Source organism: Perca fluviatilis, chromosome 6 (assembly GCF_010015445.1).
Source record: "Perca fluviatilis chromosome 6, GENO_Pfluv_1.0, whole genome shotgun sequence".
NCBI lineage: Eukaryota > Metazoa > Chordata > Actinopteri > Perciformes > Percidae > Perca > Perca fluviatilis.
Window position 1 is genome coordinate 20,385,206 of NC_053117.1, and position 21,950 is coordinate 20,407,155.

The following is a 21,950-nucleotide window of genomic DNA, read 5'->3' on the forward strand; positions in this document are numbered from 1 at the left end:
AAATTCTACATGCGTTTTTCTTAATGACCAGCAAGAGCAGGCCATCATAATGAGCAGCTTAATTTATTGATCTGATCTGTTGTCTCACTAACTCGCATACATACACATTCACACACACGAACAACCTTTATTTTTCTTTGATTCAGACCACAGTCTTTTATTTAATGTATTGGTAACATCAGTTATACAACCTAACTTTGTTTTAATTTCTTTAAATCTATAATTGCTGTAGGGATTCCTTGTTCAGTGGAGCCATTTAACCATTTAAACAATACATGGAGGCATACAACTTAAATTACAGCAAATATTACTTTGTTGAGAACAGAAATCTGTATTAAATGACCTTCAAAATGCCATCATTATTAAAAGATAAAATGCATCCTATTGTTTCATTATTTGCAGAATCAAAATACAGTGAAGGGAGTACATTAAAAAAATAACTCTCACTACTGGAAATTGGTTTAGGCTTCCTCACTTTTCTGACCACCACCATGAGAAATGAAAACAAAAAGGGGGGTGGAAAAAAGCAGAACGAGAAAGTAAAGCGTGTGACAAAGAAAAAGAATACAAATGAGGCAAGAAGAGAAAGAAAAAAATAAAGAAAAGTGTGTGAGAGATGTACAGCTATACAAGGTCAAGAGGTCTTCATACCCTCTTACAGAACTAATGAAACTGTAATATTCTTAAGAGGTTTCTTTTTGTCACAGCTTACAGGATGACTGCTGACCTCCTAATGCAGTCTGACGAGATTTGTACATGAGGACCTTGAAACAGAAAGACAGACAGACAGAGAGAGAGACAATTAAGAGAGACAATTAACCAAATTATGTAAATTGACTTGAATTGAATTTAAGGAGACAGTGACAATAAATACAATATGACATGGTGTTGAAATTCTTCTCAGTCTAGCAATTCACATTTTATGGACTGGCTGTCTAATTTTGTTTTAATAAGGAAATTGTAAGGTTATTAAAATTTGAAAAGGTTTCACATTTTGAAATTGTACTCTTAACTTTGTCACATGTCTGTGATTAATATTCAATCTCGCACATCATTTAATAACTTTTGCATTAACAAATACCACATTTAGTTTCATCCACAGTTTAAAGGTCCAGTGTGTAACGTGTTTAGTTGTTCATTATCAAAATCTGTGTTGCCCGTTCACAAACTTGTCCTTTTTCATGAATATTTACCACCACCATCAATTCCAAGTATTCCTTTTGGCATTTGCATTCGCATGAACTGGGGTAGACGCTCCATATTCATGCGCCATCTTGAAATACGTTAGCCGGTAAGGGACATACAGGACATACTGCTCCGCCTTTCGCGTTTTCGCTGTCACATGATAAACTCACAGGTGCTGCTAATGCTGCTAATGGGTATCGTAGCTTCCCGGCCCCGGCAAGTTTGAAGAAGGAAACATGGAGGACCACACATATTCAAAATCCAAATTTCAGGAACAGGAGTCTTCTTCTTTGCCCAGAAAAAGAAAAAGGATATTGAAAAGAGCAAGCATCCGGCTTTTTGAAGCGTGAAGGCTACCATAGCTGTAATACTTTGAACTGCATGGTGCGAGAGAGTTGATTGCAATATATGATCTCAACGCTAGATGGGAGAAATTACTACACATTGGACCTTTAATGAAGACACCTACAGTATGTTTAATTTAAAGACCTGTAGTCTGCCACACTCTGAATATTAAAGGTCCAACCCACTTCCCAGCAATTGGAGCTGTCATTGATCGACTAGTGAGAGCTTTTTCTTGCTCACAACACTGGAAATTATGGCTTCTAACATTATTTACTTTCCTAAATCTACTCTCTTAGAAAATATGTAATTCCACTATTGCTGTCATCTAACAGGTTAAATTAAAAAAACCAAAATTCAAATTCTGTTATAACTTCCTCTAAAACATACTGTATTCATTTCCCTTATTTAGTCCATTAATCCATTGCATCAATAAGATACCAATATTTTTTTCTTTCCTTCATTTATTATATTATAAGCAGCCAGTTCTGATTTGCTGGCCACTGAGCATTTGGTGGTAATGAGGGATGGCTACTTTACTTACCTTTCCCCATCCAGATTTATCCAGTGGCAAGCCCACTACTCATAATACATTTACTCTATTAGTATTTACCATGTGCACAAACACCATGTGCTTAAGTACCAATAGTGTTTGTCCACTTACTGTAATAGTACGTGGTACAGTTATGTTGCATGTGAACTTATTTTAAGAGTATATGTGATTCAGTGCAAGCAGGCAGCCGGCATACGGTTACATCTGCTCTTATCTTGGTAATGGTCACCTTGCCATATTCACTGCCGTGGTTAATAGTGGGACGAGGGGTCATCTGGGACGTGTTGACAGGAGTCAGCATCAGCCAATGAAAAGGCCATCCGCGGGGGATTAATAAATTGGCCTCAGGCCTGGAGACATAGAGAAGTTGTCAGGGGAGAGAGTCCAAACGACAGGTCACTCTGGACCACTGCACATTACTGTACAGTAACTCTTCTTCTCTGTTTTTTTCTCCATAATGTACTCCATTCTCTTTCTCTGATTACACTTTCACTTTGTTTCTCTCACTCTCTCTTACCTCTGTTGGGTTAAAGTGAAGCTGACCTGATCCTCTCAGCCATATGGAATGTGAATGTGTCTGTTTTGTTTTTGTTTTGTTACACTTTTTTCCCCTCTTCTCCAAAAACAGTTTCCCCTCTCCCCTTACCTTCCTTCCCCCTATTCTCTCTGGCACTCTCCCTGTCTCTCTCTTTGTCCTTAATAATTAGACAATGATTCACTGATCTGGGGTCAAATTTAATCGCCCCCCTCTGGCTAAAGTGTATTGTCTCTGCACCGTCCTCAAAGTAAGGTCTTCTGACGATCTCACATCATCTTCGATCTGCCATCTTTCTTTATTGGCCCAAATTATTGCACCTTATTAGTCATTACTACATTTTATTATCTATTCAAAACAGGTCAATGGTTCAGCCATTCTGGCCTCCTTCCCAATGTGTCTCCTCTCCAACTTCCCTACTTTCTCACTTTGTCTTCGGAGTACAGTCAAAGAAGTTCTCTGGCAAAAAATCTTCAGCAATTTTTATAAGAGGTTAAGTGCTTTGCTGTAGACCATAGATGTAGACTGATTTGACTCCTCAATAATAAAGATTAAAGTGAAATGGAAATTAACAAAGTGTGTCATCAGCTTTTACCCTGCTCAGAGTTTGTACTTGGAATATTAAATCTCATTTCACAATGTCAAAACATAATAATTGGCAGTGTTACAGAAAAAACCTTATAACAAAGGTTTGGCTTACTAACTGCCTTGGATCTAGGCAGGACCTGTTTGGTTACATCAGTGCTTCTCAACGGTGGGCGGTACTGCACCCCCAGGGGGCGTTCAGAGGATGACGGGGTGCGCTGGAGGCAATATTTTGGAAAGGGGGGGCGTTGACGTGCACTTGGGGGGCGTTTGTTTTAAGGTGAGTTTATACCAACGATTCACAACAATATGAGTTTACACTTTAAACTACTTGCAAAAACAACAGTGGTCTGCAACATTAAAACCTGCCAGTTTACGCCACTGCGACTGGACGAGACGATGTATGCAACTCTTCTTCTCTTCTATGTTTCTGTCAGCTCCGTGCTGCCTTCAAGGGAACGGGATGTCAGAGCATCATCTTAAATTAACTTTAAAGTCTCCATCAAACATTAACATAATTTATCTTTAATAAGTTTATGAACATAGCCGTTGAACATTTTTCATTAAATTATATGATTTTTTGATAACAATTGTAACAACAATAATAATCATCGTAACAATAATAGGGCCTAATCATTAATATTCAGGGCAACTAGCCTACATCTTATTTGATGAGGGGGGGCGATTATGGATAGGGAGGCGCTGGCCCAAAAAAGGTTGAGAACCACTGGGTTACATGAAGGTACAGAGTGAAAAAGTGTGCAAAATGTAATCAGACTTTTTCTCCTACAGCCCCTGTCAAACTGCTTAACCAGTGATTGTTCTGACACATTTCTGTGAGCCTATGTGTAATCTATGGATTTAAAAACTTACTTTTTATTGTTATTGATTTTGATCTATTTTATTTATGCTACTATATATTAATAGTAAGTAATAATAGTAGATAATAAACATTTTCTTTGAGGAGGCACGTTAAAAAATATGATCTTGCATGTGACAGAAAGTTGATTTGTTTCATTTTTGTTGTGTGTGCTTTTTCTTTTCTGTATTGGCTACTTATTCACAATAGTTTGTTCCACATAATCTCTGTATGTGTTTAAGGAGGCTTTCATCATACTAATTTCTAAAAATGACACTTACTTAATTGTACTGTTTATGTATACCATATCTTTGAAAGACATTAAAATGTTAATTTTACATTATGCATGATTATGTTATTGTGCTTTTATTATTGAAGGTATGGTAGGTTTCACAATATGGATGTAAGGTTTTGTTCATCAACTTGCAAACAGATTATTGAATAAATTAGTTGGAGTTTCAAACGGCAAAATGACAATTCAGTAGCAGATTGCAAGCATGAAACCGATTTATCATTTAAATTGGAGCCAAAGATACTATTTATGAGGTTTTATAACATTAATATGCGTTCCCCCAGCCTGCCTATAGTCCCCCAGTGACTAGAAATGGCGATAGGTGTAAACTGAGCCCTGGGTATCCTGCTCTGCCTTTGAGAAAATGAAAGCTCAGATGGGCCAGTCTGGAATCTTGCTCCTTATGAGGTCATAAGGAGCAAGATTACCTCCCCTTTCTCTGCTTTGCCCGCCACCCACAGCTGCCCAGAGAATAAGAAAATAGAGCTACAACCGTGACCGCAAGCTGGTCAAGGCCACACCCCCACCCTCCACCTTGCCCCACCTCTCTCCTCCTCAATAGCATTTTAAGCTACAGACACAGAAATGGCACGTCATAAGGAAAGCTCATTGTGGGACTAGCTCTTAGTGGCTGAATTTCGGGAAAGAGACTTCAGATACAGTATTAGGGGACCACTAAGGTCTATATAAAAGCATCCAAACAGCAGCATGTCATAGGACCTTTAAACGAAATCCAACCACATAATCAACAAAGACTTCCTTGACTGATCTTTAATTATCAGGCACCAAAAGTCTTTCCTGTCCCATTCAATACACCAAACTGAATCCCAATCAAGGCAGGAGTAATTCCTCTAACTGAGCAAGTTTGAAAGAGTTAACTTCCATGAAAACCATTGTTTCCATTGTACCTTCTTTGTGCTGAGCTAAAAGGTCACTTTTAGCTCTGGCCAGGCGGTTAGCAAGATAAAGTTACAGACTGTAATACATAAATTATAAGGTACACAAATGCAGAGGTAAAGTGTGCTTTTTAACAAACTGGCTGGCTTTGGGTCCTCATTGGTTTAATTCTCCGATGATAACCAGAACTGCTGGTTAGACTTGTAAATGTACTTGTTTTGGACAAGTCATGGAGAAGTACAGCTTTGCTGCCTGTGAGTAGCATAAAAGAAATTGTACAGGGCCAGCCCTGCCCAATTTGGTGCATCGAAAACATATCAAAATCTTTCTGTTTGCACTGGTTTCTTTAATGTTGTATTTTGTACAATACCCTCTTTTAATACTGTTTTAGTGTGTGTGTTTTTTCTTATTATTTTTTCTAAAATAAGTCTTTAGAAAAGAAGATACTGCTGCTGCTTAGTTTTGGTCCCTCTGGATCTGGGGCAACAAGATTGTTCTGTTATGTTTCTAAAATAAAAACAACCTCAAAGACATTACAGTAAGTTATGCCATTTCTATGAAATGTATGAATTGGTGATTGATGGTGGAATTGGATGTGATGCAACGAGCTCTAGCTGAAATCTTGCCTAACACACCAAATTGGTCAGGGCCTGAGAGTGTAGTTCTATGAGAGGGTTTTAAATTACCAAGCACTTCACACAGATTGCCTCAACTTTAGCTAATATTAAACCAGTATATTGTTTTTCAAAAGCTGGGTATTGAATTAAACATGGTTCAATAAAAGATAGAGATTATTGTGAAGAAGAAACCCCTTCTGAGGTTCTGAGTTTGAGTTCTACAAAAGTCTTCACAATTAAAGTAAAAATACAAAAGGTATATTCCATAAGACCTTCAAAGCATTTTGGTTGACTAGTTAACATCTTTTTCAACCCAATGAATTAACTAAATGAAGCCCACCAAATAAAAAATTATGAATTATTATTTTAAAAATGTAGAGCTCTGGAAGAAAAAGGTTCAACACTGAAGCACTTTACAGCGGTAGAAGATTTGGCAACAATGCACAATTCTCTCGTTAGTGTTAATTGCAGTATGACAGCCGTTAAAGGCAAAGGTCCTCTCTTGACTCCTAATCATTTATCTCTCCATGACATAGAGCACTCTAGGTTTTTATTGGTGTAATAAAGTCAATCTTCACTACCACAAAAAGCCTCCTGACCATTGGTGCTCTGGAGGCCCCTGACTCCTCCAGAACATAGTCGTCATCTTCATATTCATTCTCTGTCACACACACACACACACACACACACACACACACACACACACACACACACACACACACACACACACACACACACACACACACACACACACACACACACACACACACACACACACACACTGCATGCAAACAGGCAGGCACACAGGCAAATATGTTTCCACTCACTTACTTACTGTTTAATTATAACAATAAGAGAGGATCATTTTAATGTTATGTTTTTGTGCATGCAGACTTTAAACAAATTTCACTAACCCTTTGATTTCCATTTCTTTTGTAATATTTTTTATAGATGTTATAATGTTCAAAATGTATACACAAATATGAAGTATATATCCCACTGATGTTTTAACTGAGACAAAGGTTGCCTGAAAAGTGAATCTTATCCCTGTATGCCCTCTTGTGGCTGAATAACTCACATTGTTCACAGAGCCTTTAAGTTCAGCAAACAGGCCTCGGCTGTGTACAGAGATAACATGAAATACTGTATATTCAGTTTCTTCACATGGTGAGGTTTAGAAAAATCATACTAACATGCGTTAGGTGTTCTTAGATGAGATTAGAACATTTTCCAGAGAGGTAAGAAGAATGAGTCTATAAAAACAGCATAATCTAGACTAGATAAAATAGATGTGGTACTACAGTTTTTTCCGATTGTTAGACGACAGTGGGCAGAACTGGAGTCACATGTGCAAAACTCAAACTACAGTCTGCACTACCAACAGTCACCTGAGCTAAACAGTTCATATCACCTGCAAAACTCATTCAAAGCAACACAACTCTTAACACACGTCTCAAAACAGGCTCAGTGCAGCCAAACACTATGCACAAGCCTCACTGAGATAACACACACTGTCACTCAGAACACACTGAGGGTAAAAACACTAGCATCAAACACCAATACAGAAATGACAAACATTTTCATCTTTACAGTTTGAACAATTTGAGTGACTTGACACTACTCAATAGTTTATTTAAGGAAAAAATATAGATTGTATAGCATACCAATTTTTACATAAGGTAAACAAGAAGGAATGAAAATCAGCAGTTTTCTTCAATAAAGTATTTTGTACAAAGGTACATACCTAACAGTACCAAAGAATAGTGTGACTAATCCTGCCTCTCTCCAGCATCATGTGGCAAGTTTTCTTCATCACATTGGATGTCTGCATCATCTCTAAATACAAATGAATGTGGTGTTTCTATTGCTTTCACCTCCATTACTTTCTGAAAAACAGTAAGAACACAGTGTTACTATTGTAAAGATATAGTGTTTTTCACTTTTTTTTATAGCTGTGTACATAACCTCAGACATCTTACCTGGACACATTGGTATCTTTGCTCTTTTACCGGTTTCTCTCAAACGGTACAGTGTATAATTGTTTCATTCTTATTTGGTGTTTGTATACAAAGAAGGCTTTCTGAGCTTTCTCTGTATAAATACCGTATATCTTCACTAAGTAGTCTAAAACAAGACACCTGCTTAGGCTTTCAGCTAAAATTCCATTCAGCAGTGTTTGATAGGCACCAGACTGAAATCTATTCTGTTTTGAATGTGTGGTTAACAGTTTTGACAGCAGTGTGTTAGCATTTGAACAAAGTGCTGTAAATCTACAGTGTTGTGCACGTTGTGGTTAAAGTCATGGGATAAGTGTGTAGAGTTTTGAAAACTGTGTTCAAGCAATGAAAAACGAACTAGAGTTTGGTCCACATGAACTGCTGCTGTGCAGACTGTAGTTAGAGTTTTGCACATGTGACTCCAGTTGTGCCCACTGTTGTTTAGCAATCGAAAAAAAATGTAATTATTAGAAACACACTATCATAATTAAATTCCATTCAAACTTTGGACATTCACCAAGGAGAAAAAAAGTCATATCATGGTAGAGAGGCTGCAGTAAACAAGATAAATATGTGTTATTCATGTCACAAGTTTATTAAAAATCAATAAGGGCAGTCAAGCTAATATATGCTGTATGTCACGTAAACCTACAATTCTGGCAGAAATTACTGTGTGGTCACCTTTCCTTCTGTTGAGTGTAGAGTATATTTGTTGTGTTTGAAATAATAATAAAAAAGACATTTGTTAAAGTAAATATAAACAGTATTGGTCTCATTGCTATGAAGTTCTTTTCCTTCAAGGATCAATGCAAAATCACAAAAAATAAATGTAAGATTCAGTAGTGATGTGTTGCCTCATACACATCAGGTCACTATGTGTCTGGACCTGTTTAAAGGTCAGTAGGTCTTTGAGGTGGTGGGTGCTCTCTGTAGGCCTGGGGAGCTTCTCTCTTTGAATAGCCTTTGAACAAGAGGTCAGCTTTCTCAAAAGCAGATTGTTCTTACATCATTATGACTACAACAATATACACAACAAGTCAATGTGTTATGTGTTACTGAATTGAATGAGTAGAGTAGAGTAGAGTAGAGTACTGGGTCATACATCATCTAATAGTAATGTATTTTTTAAATATTTGACCTCAGGTACCAAAATGTATTTGTAGTGTAGCCTCAAAGTTATCATGTGTATATATTGTATTTCAAATTTGTATGCTGCATGTTTAAGGGGAATTTAGAGCATCACACATAATGCTTTTTGACTATGGCTTCCTTTATTTACATGTTTTAGTGTTAATGTAAATTGCATCAACTGAAAAGCTGGCATAACATATCCTTGGATCATTACATACTAAATGCATACTGAAGCACCTGATTCTGATTCCCAATCCAAAAGACACTCAGTAACTACTGTGTGTTGTGGTGTGTATGTTCGTGGACAGCCTGTTTTCTGACGCAGGCAGGGGCAGCAGACCAATGATGCAGAGCCTCACACTCACCTTTAAAATCTGTCATTGTAATAACCGTCACACTCATACAGATCTTTCTTCAGAGGTGGACACATCAAGACCTCAGCAGGTGAGAAGAAAATGTTTGTCATTTCACCATTTGGAATAAACTTTGATTTTGTCTTTTTCTACTTCTGAAAAGTGTGTTCTGTTTTGTGCATGGTTTTTTTGATTTACCTAAATTATTATTTTTTTATTCTTGTTGTCAAAGGAAAAAAAGTTTGGATTCCATAAAGACTTCACATCCTATTAAATCATCAGAAAATAACTATGTGGGTCTTTGGGAAGATCAGGGAAAGCATGGAGAGCATTCCTCTAGAGCTGAGTCGTTACATGGGGAAGAGTGAGGAGGATATCTTTCTGTCTTCTAAGGCCAGTCTTTCTCGCAACCTGCACATCAACATCCTCACCCCAGACAAGATCCCAGAGTTCTGCCTGCCACCCAGGCTTTGCAAAAGAAGCCCACTGCTGGAAGCTAAGACAATGGCCCCTTACCTAGACCACCAGAACCAGATGCCCGAGAGCAGCACTTCTTCAAACACTACACATGTAAAGACGAAGGATGTGAAGACGAAGAATAGTGATGCATCAATGGCTTGGAAGGCTACAAAGAAACCTTTGCCATTCTCTGCAGAGGGGTATGGTCTGGCTGGGATATATGAGAGCCCTAACACTCGAAGGAAAGAGTCTTTGTTCCACTCAGTGGGCCCTGTTTACATGTATGATAGAAGCTCTACTGCAGCACCCAGGCTGGCAAAAGTTACAAACCTGCCAAACAAAACTTTCATTTCACTATCAGGGTTTCTCCCTTTGTTTTCATCCAAGAACATATCCAAGACAGGAAGCACAGGAAGTGAAACACCTTCTTCCAGTGACTCATCTCCCCTCAGTTCCCCTTATAGTGCTAAATCCTCCCTCTACTTCCCATCAGGCGATGGCCATCTTAAAGGAGCAATCTCCTGTCCATCGTTGATTGACAGCAGGGAGAACAGAGGGAGGTGGAAGAGAGGGCTTTTAAGTTTAACAAACTCGCCCAGTAGCCCTCCAAGCTTAGAGGGAAGCTCACTTACGTTAGCCCCACCTGTCCTCTTCCCGTTGGATGTTCTGCAGTGCCAAGAGAGACTTCAGCATGAGCAAATCCTCCCTTTGCCAGGCCATGGTAAAGTGCGCCTCTTCGCTGAGCACATCACCTTCTCCACCAACACATTCCCATCCCTTTCCACAGTCAGAGTCCGTGTGGTGTCTGTAGAAGGCCAATGGGATGATACTGACCGACGAACCCTGAACTGTGCAGTGAATCTGTGCCTGACCCCGGGGAAGCTGCAGCAACAGGAGAGCTCCACCATCAGGAACTGTCGCAACCCTGTGTTTAATGAAGATTTCTTCTTTACAGAGCTCAGGAGAGAGGATCTGCAGGAACTGAAGCTCAGGTTAAAAGTAGTGGATAAACCTGCAGCTGGAACATTGAGGAGAGGGACAGTGATTGGAGTAATCACCAAACCACTGTCTCAGTTACTCCCTCTTAAAAAAACAGTAGAGGAATAACTCATTTTGTGTAATTTGGTGGCAAAACAGCACATGATATGTGATAAATATAACAATATTTGGGAAAGTCAAAGGTTAAAGAGAGGGACATAATAAATAATATAGTTTGTAACAACATTGTGTAGCTGCTATGTAAAAAAACTAATCCCAGATGGTATAGCTTATACTAAGCAAAAAGAAACCAGTAGCATATGTCAATATGTACAGTATGCAATTGTAGGTACTAAAAATGTAATTGTATTTTTGGAATCCAACCACCAACCAAACTGCAGTGTGATTTGTAGCATGTTTATGTTTGTTATGTTCTCAGACAAAACCATACAGACGATAACAGTTTGGGATCTGCACGTTAAAATAGAGATATCTGGGTTTTTTGTCTACTTTCTGTAAAGCACCTTTTAAGTAGGCCTACTGAAGTGCTTTAAAGATAGTTTACTTACATTACTTACTTTCCTATTTACTCTTATATTTTTTGTTTTCCTTTTAATTTAATGGCTTATTGTTATTATTATTTTTATGTGCATTATTTTATGGAAAATTGTTAATAAGAACCAAAATAAATTACTACTACTAGATTTCAGTCACTGATTAGATCAGAGGACAGAAAACGTGGGGGAAAAACCAAATGTCATTCAATTTAACAGCTTTCATACTGTTTGGACCATCAATTTTGTGTCAATGTACGGTTTGGTTTCATTAATTAAATAAATAAAATGAATAAAAATAAATGTTTTGAATGTGTCGTTATGGTATTTTGCCAATACCTTTACATAAAAAGCCAGCATAAAAATGGCCACTTACTATCTTATATGATATGGACTATAATTATAATACAATATGTGTATCAACTTACCCTCAGCTCCCTTCTTTCCCCCTCTATTTAACTTTATTAACAATGGCACAAATTCAGACATCATAGATTTCACACCTAATGTCAAAAAGACAGATGACAGGATAATAATAAACAATATGGAATTGAAGAAAAAGTAAAAAAACAAAAACTATGCTGAACAACTAAAAAAAATAGACAGATTTCTAAAATTATATACCAGATAGATCACCAAATAATTGGTTAATGATGTATGGTGGATGGACGGATGGATGGATGGATGTACCCCGTTATTATTATACTTCCATGGACGTACCTCTTTCCCCCTCTTGCCTCTTTTTTTATTTTTTATGTTTATTGACAAAATGCAGTATACAGAGAATCAGGTAAACAGAAATAGCACATAGCTACATCAAGTGTACAAACTTATGAAGATATACAAAAAACATACGAAGTAATTACTTTTATTTTGTATGTAATGATTCTGTTATTTCATCATTTAACGATGAAATAACAGAATCAGAGGTTTCAGGGGGGAAAAAGCTCTACAGTTTCCTCAATTTTAATACTGCCTCTTGCCGCAGTGTGTGAAGTACGACATGACGTCAAAGCACTGCCCACCGCAGGACGTCCAAATCTGACGTTGAGGTTGAGGCAGGGCAAACCGAGGCAGACGAGTCCTCAGAATGTAAACATGGTGACAGGTATCGTTAGATGAGAGAAACGCCAAAATGGTCTTCGAAAGCTTGGTGGTAGATGTCCTCAACCGATTTTTAGGGGACTACGTTGTCAACCTTGACAGCTCACAGCTGAAGCTTGGAATATGGGGAGGTAACTGAACTTGTGTTTCTCATTTTAGTGGACTGACTAACGCTAGCTCGCTCACCAAGCTAGCTGGCTAATGCTAACAGACTTTACCAGTCGTGTTAGGGAGCCGCCTTCAGCTGTTAGTGTCAGTTTATCTAGCTAGTTCAACGTAAGCTGTCCAGTGTGAGCAAGATAGTGCAGCCTAATACTAGTTTATGGATAGACCAGTCAGTTAATTTCTGACTGCTACAATTACCTTATGTTAACGTGCCTTATTTGCTACTGCAAGGCTGTTTGCTTAGTGCATTTATACGAGTTTCAAAGAAGCGAGGAGTTCGAGGTCACACCCTTTCACACAGCCAGGTCAGACTAGTTCCTTTCACAAACATAACCAGAAAGTCATAGCTCTGTACACTATTCGGGCAAATGAGAGGGTTAGAATATAGTTTTCAGAGCCACTGCTAAACGTGTACCAACTAGCTAGTTAGCTAAACCACAGAATGAATCCCCTCGTGTTACCAAACTGTCATGAAAGGCTTTAATGCTATATGTTTTCCGTTGCCTGAGTGTTGAATTAAATCATCTGACAAAGACCAAATACCTCCTTTGTAGATTTAACTGTTTCTGTGATCCTTATAACACAATACTAAGTACATAGACATAGAAACAATCACTAAACAAATAATCTTGTGATCACAGGTGATGCTGTTCTTACAAATCTTGAAATAAAGGAAAATGCCTTGGTAAGTTGCAAATAAATGCATAAGTAAGTAAGCTCATTCCATTTTGGCATTCATGATGAATTTGTGTTACAATCATTTACTGTTCTTCTTTTGCAGAGTCAACTTGACATTCCTTTTAAAGTGAGAGCCGGCCATATAGGTGAGATTGTACAGTAGTTACTGTCCCCATCTGCCACTTTCCCTTTGGTACAAAAGATGATCTTCTCATTTTGTCTTTCTGTTAATAGGACGGCTGGAGCTAAAGATACCATGGAAAAACCTCTACACCCAGTCAGTAGAAGCAACACTGGATGGCGTCTATCTGCTCATAGTTCCCACAGCAAGTAAGATCATCATCTATGTCCAGCTAAATACCTTTAAAAAGGTTTTAAGGACTTATCATATAGCGTATATGCTTAATTCCCACCATTTCAGTAGACACATGCAGTGCCTGAAGGACATCAACCTGCTGCATGTCAATGTTAATATGATTAGGCTGTTTACATGGTCACATTTTAAAAATTAAAAAACACAGTCCACTATTTTTGCATTAGAATGACTTGTATTGTAGTGTATGCATTTAAAATAGCAGTAATATCAAGTTCAGTCGAATGAATAACCCAGACACAACAAAGTTTAGCACAACAGTAGTCAGACAAAGAAGGTCTCTCACTTATTAATGACCCTAAAGTACTTGTAAAGTTAACCGTCTGATGATATTGAATTAGTTTCAGAGATGTGCAGACAAATAGTATTTTTTATTGACCCCATTCTTTCCAGGTATAAAGTATGATGCAGAAAAGGAGGAGAAGCAGCTACAGGAGGCTCGTCAGAGGGAGCTACAGCGGATAGAGGAGACAAAGATAAAGGCTGCTGAGCAAGGTCAGGGTTCAGCTTTGATTTTTAAGGTGTGTGTGTGTGTGTGTGTGTGTGTGTGTGTGTGTGTGTGTGTGTGTGTGTGTGTGTGTGTGTGTGTGTGTGTGTGTGTGTGTGATTGTGTTACCCTTTGTTATCAGGGAGCAATAGGTGAGATTTTTATTCTAAAGTAAAGATTTAGGAATGCTGCAGGACCAAATCAGGTCTCATTTTATTTATCATATTTGTTTATGTTTGACAGAGAACCCTGATCTGGAAAAACAGGACACTTTTGTGGAGAAGCTTGTCACTCAGGTCATCAAAAACCTGCAGGTCAAGATCTCTAACATCCATGTACGCTATGAAGATAATGTGAGTATTCAAACTGATTTACCTTATGTATGTACAGCATGACTCAAATTTGTGTTTGTAACGTGAGCAGTAAGGGATAAACGCAGGGAACGAGGTGATTGCATTTTTAGATCCGCCAACAATGACCGCGTGAATCATGCAGAGTAAATAAAGTCTTAACCAGTCCTTATTCAGGCTTGGCTCTTATTTTTCTCGTTTGTTTTCCACAGGTCACTAATCCAAACTGTCCTTTGTCATTTGGAGTGTCACTTAAAAACCTCAGTCTTCAGGTAATGTGTTGTAATGTCCCTCTTGTCAGATTATATCCTATATTACATTCAGCATTTAAGGTGTTCTTAATTATGAATAATACATCTCACTTAAACATGATTAAATGTCCAATTTTAAAGTAATCTCATGAAGGCCCCCGTATCTCACTGCTTGTTTGGCCTTTACAGACATCTGATAAGAACTGGAATCCCAGACTTTTGGATGAAAATTCCAGGCTTTTCTTCAAGGTAAGAAATTCAACCACTTAATCTGTACTTTATAACCAATACATTTATAATGTATATGAAATATTAACTGTATCCTGTTTGACGCTGCATGCCTTTTTGTCATTGCATTTGATTAATTTATTTCTTTAAGTAAACTGAAACTGAAACCTTTTGGAAAAGGGTTTGGCAATTTGAACCAGTTGGTTCGGTTTGTCAGCAGTTGCCTCAGGAACCAATTATTTTTTCTCATAACTAAACTTTAGATAGCATTGTACATCGTCATCTGTTTTGTCCTCATGGTAAGCATCTGCACTGTTTTAATTGCTTTGTGTTTTCTTTCTTCTCAGTTGGTTAAACTAGACAGCTTGTTTGCCTACTGGAATGTCAACTCTTTGCTCTTCTCCAATCACAGTGCAGATGAGGCCTTGGTGAGTCTCCCTTTTATTTTACTGTGTTGTCCCTTGTCTCCACCAGCTTAGATATAGTCAAGCCATTGTCTGTCTTCTTCTGCTTTATTGAGGCTGAACACACAACCTCATTGTGGGCTCACAGAACACAACTTTATCAGGGTTTCTCCCTCAACAGAACAGTTTCAAAGTAACATAGTCCCAATATGAAAGGCCTTTTTCTGAAATCCTTTTAAAGCCTTTGTTATTAAATGATCGCCGTTGAATATTGGAACAAGGCTTCTGCACATTTTTCTGAGATCAATGCCGATTTTATTAACCATTTATTTCATCCACAAGGGCTCTTTCTAGTATAAGCCCAATGTGTAGAATGTTTATAAATGTGGGGTTGTGATGGTTTACTACTGCATGTTGTTAAAGCAGTAACAAAAAGAGATGAAAAATGTTAAGAAGTTAAGGAAATATTGAGTAAAGAAAGCGGGTAAAATGTAAATTTTTGGCATGTAAACTTTTCTAGTACTTTTAAGTACAGATTTATGAAGGGTTAACTTTTTAACCATATTCACAATTTTCATATCCCACAAACTTTAATCCACGTCCTACAACACCAGCGTTTATAAAAAGCTCATTAAGATTAGCAATTTGCTCTACATAATCTATTTGTTGTTGCTGGTCCACAGTTTTTCGTCCTATCTCGGCGGACGCTAAACTGCGGATGAATCCCAGGTCAGATGTGGACTTCTCCTCTCCCAAAGTGGACCTAATGGTTAATCTCAGTGAGGTGGCCATTGAACTCAACAGACCACAGGTGTGTGTGTGTGTGTGTGTGTGTGTGTGTGTGTGTGTGTGTGTGTGTGTGTGTGTGTGTGTGTGTGTGTGTGTGTGTGTGTGTGTGTGTGTGTGTGTGTGTGTGTGTGTGTGTGTGTGTGTGTGTGTGTGTGTGTGTGTGTGTGTGTGTGTGTGTGTAAGGTTAAAGACAAGGTGAGAGAAAACTAATTCAAAATTGTTAAAAAGGTTGTTCAGTGATGATAACTGCATTTCTGTCAGTACTCTTTGATAATGTGTAATTGCTTCCTTCCTCTCTTTCCAGTACATTAGCATCCTGGAGCTGCTGGGCTCAATAGATTTGATGTCGCGGAATCTGCCGTACAGGAAGTACAGACCTATGGTCCACATTCACAAGAATGCCCGCATATGGTCAGAAAACACTTTTACTGTTTGACTTTGATTTTTGAATGCCAAATGACCATATGAAGGGAAATTTTTACCACCCCTGCATGTGCCAATACTTAATATTGATTGTGAAGTTGACTGTATGCTTCTCTGATCCTTACTTGCAGGTGGAGGTACGTGATCACAGGCATCCTGGAGGTGGATGTGAAACCTCGTCTCCAAATGTGGTCATGGCAACACATTCGTAGTCACCGGATAATGGTAAAACGCTACCGAGACCTCTACAAGACCAAAATCACCAGCAAGAAACCCAGCGAGGAGCTGCTCAAGGCACTAGAGGTGGGACAGGGCTGAATTGAGCACGAGGAGGGGAAGGCTATAGCCGCTTTCCGACCAGGTAGTTACAGGAACATATTATAGGAAAAGTCCACTTCTAAGCAGTTCTACTAACTACTCTCCCCCAAAACCGTTTTTTCATTTTGCATTCGCACTGGCCAAGTGGCCATAGGGACTATAGGAGGGGTAAGGGAGTAGCCCAATGCAAGCACGACAACGGTCTTTATAGCGTTAAAATCAGAAAACAAATACACCAAAAAAGTATGAACTACATACTAAATCTAATGTATATAGCATATTTGTCATAATTTAAACAAGTCTCCCGAAGAGAAACGGGTATCTCTCTCTCCTCTGCTGTGTGTGTGTGTGTGTGTGTGTGTGTGTGTGTGTGTGTGTGTGTGTGTGTGTGTGTGTGTGTGTGTGTGTGTGTGTGTGTGTGTGTGTGTGTGTGTGTGTGTGTGTGTGTGTGTGTGTGTGTGTGTGTGTGTGTGTGTGTGTGTGAGACGGCCGGACAGCGAGGTTGTCAAGCCCGCAGGGCACGCTTGTGGAGTTTAACTCCGAAAAGACAGTTAACCACAGGTTCCCGTTAATGTTATGATGAACATGTGTTGTGATATTTAAACAAACGAACCCTCAACGGCCAAATAAAAGCCTCTTATTTACGAGACCGGTCTGAGAGACCTCCAGCTGACAGTGGGGTTTCTGAGCAGGACATGGCCAAGCGGCGAGCCTGCGGCCCCGGCAGGCGCCTGCCGACTGTCACCTCACTTCATGGAGCTTCTCACCTCCGAAAACTTTGAAGCAAATTGTCAATTCGGCATAAATTTTCGCAAGACTGCCGATATTCGATATGTTAACAGTTCATTTCTCGCCTAAAACGTTGTCAGAAGTGAATTAAGTGATGAATAAGATGGCTGAAATTGTCCTGTTGTTGGTCTGTCTGTACCGGAAACTCGACCCTCGTTGATCTAGGTTCCTATGCTGAAAAGGGAACAGAGAAAAGACCCTGCTCTGAAGTAGGAGCTGAAAGAGTTACAGGAACTGCAGCCAGAGGGACTTAAAAATCCCCAAATTGGTCCAGTCGGAACACGAGATAAAAAGAGTTGTAGGAATTTTATGTTCTCGGAACTGCAAAAATCCCTCCGGTCGGAAAGCGGCTAATGTCTAGTTTCCCACTTTTACCTCTTAGATCATCATATTTGAACCACTGACACTTTCATATGATGTTATTAGAAGGGGTAAACACTATGTTAAATGTCGCCAAGTTTTTTATTTTTCTATATTATGATTCATTGATTTCAAATAGATACAATTATTACATTGCTTCCCTATACCAATTTTATTTAGAATTCTGTTGTTAATGTCTTTACTACACGTCTATTATTTTTCATATATACTTGAAGTTTTTGCAGATGCATTGACAGATCATGTGTCTGTCATGCCAGTAATGCGTATTTGAATTTTATGGTATTGAAATCAGGATTTGTGAGTGCAGAGGCCAAATTATGTAGAAGAGGAAGGGAAAGGAAGGTTAATAGCATTCCCCCCTATTTACTTTCTTCCAGCCATCACATCTCAGCCAAGCTGTCCTTAATATTATTGTTGTTTGACTGTAAGTGTTTTTATTGTGGCTTTGAGTTCTGGACATTTTTGGCTAACTATTGCCTCACTAAATGCATTTCTGGTGGGACATTACTGCTTGTGCATGTTCAGACCTGCTGTTTCTGCTTAATTGTACCTGGCAAATACAGACTTGACCACAGTGACCATAATGCATTGCCTATATTAAATGTAAATGTAATATAATATACAAGAAGTTAATAACAAAGATGGTTCCTTTTCAATATCCTTTCAGTGATGCTTTGCTCTAGCCATAATAAGCCACTTATCCAGTGTTCAACCATATAAAAGGATTGATTGAAGTGCATTTGAGATTGATTATGTACCTCAGAGAAATACAACATTAAATCTAAATGTATTTTCCTCTGTCTGTTCTCTGCTCTGTAAGCATCAACTTTTCCAGACTAATTATGGACATTTAGTAATTGAGGCAGTCCTGCATGTGGTAACAAGAAACCGCTAAAAGTTCTAATCAGCTTGTCTTGTATCTATTCTCAGAAGCCTGAGAAGACCTTGGATATTTTTAACATCACATTGGCCAGACAGCAGGCTGAGGTGGAGGTAAGCTCTCACCTACTTTATAGTGGGCATCTTCACTTTGTATACTTACTATGTACTGTATCTGTAGCATTAAATCTTAATGACTGCAACATTTTAGCTCACAAATTCTGTGCTCAACTGCTAATGTCCTTTTAATCCTTATTTCTCCATTATTCTACTTTTCATGGACACAGAAAAAACGAATTAATAGTTTTCCATTCATGCTAATGGATTTAAGAAAAAATTATACACAGTGCAATTCCTTTTCAGAAACGTCTGTATGTTTCCACCAACATACCACATATGACCGAAGTGATACAAGGTTTGGGTGAAATGTCTTACACTATGACGCAGCTGTAATTCTTACATAATCTTGGCTTTCCTGCACAGCACTTTGCTATAGACTGCCATTCTACAACAGAATATTTCTCATATAATTTATTGCTAATAAATATGAGTGGCCAGCAAAATTATATTTTGTTTTGGATTGATTTCATGTGACACATAATGCAGTGAATATGTGTGTCCAATTTATCTCTGTACTGACACAAACTCAATAGAGAAAATTAACCAGAGAAATGGTTTAAGCTTAGCCTTAATAAGCAACTGCCAACATAGGGAAAACATTCTCTATACAATTTGTTGAGATGTTTGAATCAATCTTGGTGTCAGGGTAAGATGTCGCATTTCTCATTTGTTTGAAAATTGTCTTTTTTTTACTTCCCCAGGTAAGCAAGGCAGGCCTACGCATTTACCGGCCAGGGCTTAAGATGGAGGAAGAGGAGTCTCAGGGTTGGTTGGGCTGGATGTGGAATTGGGGAGGAGAGGCCAATACAGGAACAAAAGAGGTCAAGACTGGAGGTAGGATGTAGAAAACAGACAAGGATATAAAAAAAAAAACAGACATGTACATTAAAGACAATATGCACATTTGGCTAACAGGACCAAAGCAAGTGCTCCAGTGTATTTTTGGAGTAACATTTTATGGTGTTAGATCATGCTTTTCTTACTCCTCACATTCCATTTATTCCCTCTTGCCCTGTCTCTCTGTCTCAGGTTTTGATGAGCTCTTAACCCCTGCCGAAAAAGCCAAACTCTACACTGCCATTGGATACAGTGAAACCGCTGCTAATCCCAACCTGCCAAAGAAGGTGAGTCCCCCCCCAACATTCACCTGTCATCTAATAATACATTTCGTTTGGCTCTCCATTCCACTTAAACAATATTACTAAGATCAAAATGCAAAAACCCTGTCAGATACTTTGATTATGTACTATGTTGTCATTTCTTTATAGTTTGAGGACATGCAGGTCAATTTCCACATGGAAAGGCTGTCTGTGTCCATCAAAGACAACAAGGACAAAAATGAGATCATCAGGCTGACTGTGGGAGAGCTCAAGTCCACACTCACACAGAGATCAGGAGCACAAGCCATCAAGTTTGTCATTTTTGTTGTTTTTTTAGGGGGGGGGTCCTCTATGACTTTGATAGAATCATTTTTGATAGTATGTTGATAGTATATTTGATAAGATCTCCAGTGCAAATACCAGTTTTTTTCTTTTTTGATTTTGTTTAATTTGGAAAAAAAAGGAAGCTGTTTGTGGATCTACTTTTGGTCAATTAAATAACAACATTCATAAACACCAAAACCCTGTAGGAGATTTTGTAGCTAGCTTTGTATGTCATCCCTTTGGCTCCCAATACTTACAGTATATCTCATCCTTAGGATCCTGGCATGGGTGGCACTGACATTTAGTTTCTTTTTCTCTTTTTGTCAGAATCACAGCCCAGCTTAGTTTGTTTGAAGTCACTGGTCTGGCCAGTAACCGGCCTGCACCAACCCTCCTGTCATCAAGGAAGGCGGCCACAGGAGCAGGGACCCCACTGCTTTGCATCCTGTTTGAGACCAATCCGCTGGATGAAAGTGCAAACCAACGGCTTCATGTGGAATCACAACCCTTGGAAATCATCTATGATGCTGTGAGTGGTGTCCGTGTGAAATGTATGAGCATGACTAAACCATGAAAGGCGTGTATATCAAATGTATTATTTTTTTCTGTGTAGATAACCGTGAACAGCATGGCAACGTTCTTCCTGCCTCCTGACGACCTGGAGTTGGATGAGCTCACCAATGCAACCTTAATGAAACTAGAGCAGTTCAGAGACCGCACAGCCACCGGTCAGTTGCACTTACATGTACAACATCTACTGTATATTGGGGTTAAATCCAAGCCTGGTGCCAACTCTGATGGGCAGATGTTTTCATTCCTCAGCCCTTGTTTTTACTGGGTCATTTTCATTTTCCCATGTGCTTACACGCAGCCTGCACGTCTCAGCCACTGAGGCAGTTGGATCGTGGTGTTCCTGTTTATTTTCTTAAGACTGATTGTTTCCTGAGTTTGTTTGCTTGGGTACATTCAACAAGGCTCTATGATATTGATAAAATCTGTCATACTGCAATTTAGGGATGACAGTGTTTCCCATAGGTTTACTGCTTAACCCTCACCAATTGGGAGGGGGGGGTTATTAAGTGAATATTCTCTGGTCCAGCTCAGCTAAAAACACAACACCGAATCCGTTGGCACATTAGCGTGTTGTTCACTACCGAGCCTGTTTGTAACCGGTAGGCTACTGACAATGCTATCTTCGCTTCACCTGTTCAACTGACTTTAACAGCTTTGCTAACACACTTGACTGTCCTGCTGTTACAGACGTGAACTAACCACAGAGAGTTGCCTCGTTCATGGATTCACAGCAGTGCAACGCTGCAAAATGGATATAGTGGAAACACAATAGATATTTGGCGTTTATATTATGGCTTAAAAAAAAACATTCTAGCCTGGAAGCCTGCCAGGCCTGTACAATTATAGGAGAAAACACTGGATGAAAAAACGTTTTCAA

At 38.8% G+C, this 21,950-nt stretch overlaps 3 protein-coding genes across 3 annotated transcripts in view; all 3 read left to right on the plus strand.

Moving 5' to 3' along the window:
- The first annotated feature begins 9,637 nt into the window (after positions 1 to 9,637).
- On the plus strand, positions 9,638 to 10,912 carry LOC120560540 (C2 calcium-dependent domain-containing protein 4C). Its single transcript, XM_039803159.1, has one exon. The coding sequence runs from the start codon at positions 9,638 to 9,640 to the stop codon at positions 10,910 to 10,912; it is 1,275 nt and encodes a 424-aa protein (XP_039659093.1).
- Positions 10,913 to 12,377: 1,465 nt separating this feature from the next.
- LOC120560324 (vacuolar protein sorting-associated protein 13A) lies at positions 12,378 to 15,787 on the plus strand. The gene is made up of 9 exons (XM_039802690.1): positions 12,378 to 12,572; positions 13,248 to 13,291; positions 13,388 to 13,430; positions 13,519 to 13,614; positions 14,051 to 14,152; positions 14,388 to 14,497; positions 14,707 to 14,766; positions 14,935 to 14,994; positions 15,321 to 15,787. Exons 1-9 carry the CDS (start codon positions 12,473 to 12,475, stop codon positions 15,450 to 15,452), a joined length of 747 nt encoding a protein of 248 aa, XP_039658624.1. The 5' UTR covers positions 12,378 to 12,472; the 3' UTR covers positions 15,453 to 15,787.
- vps13a (vacuolar protein sorting 13 homolog A) overlaps positions 15,742 to 21,950 on the plus strand; it is a 41,147-nt gene continuing 34,938 nt past the window's right edge. Inside the window, exons 1-10 of the mRNA XM_039803160.1 lie at positions 15,742 to 15,745; positions 16,061 to 16,188; positions 16,471 to 16,577; positions 16,721 to 16,892; positions 19,008 to 19,070; positions 19,778 to 19,910; positions 20,106 to 20,200; positions 20,345 to 20,487; positions 20,828 to 21,029; positions 21,114 to 21,228. Coding sequence (XP_039659094.1) covers positions 15,742 to 15,745; positions 16,061 to 16,188; positions 16,471 to 16,577; positions 16,721 to 16,892; positions 19,008 to 19,070; positions 19,778 to 19,910; positions 20,106 to 20,200; positions 20,345 to 20,487; positions 20,828 to 21,029; positions 21,114 to 21,228 — 1,162 coding nt within the window. The remainder of the gene's footprint in view (positions 15,746 to 16,060; positions 16,189 to 16,470; positions 16,578 to 16,720; positions 16,893 to 19,007; positions 19,071 to 19,777; positions 19,911 to 20,105; positions 20,201 to 20,344; positions 20,488 to 20,827; positions 21,030 to 21,113; positions 21,229 to 21,950) is intronic.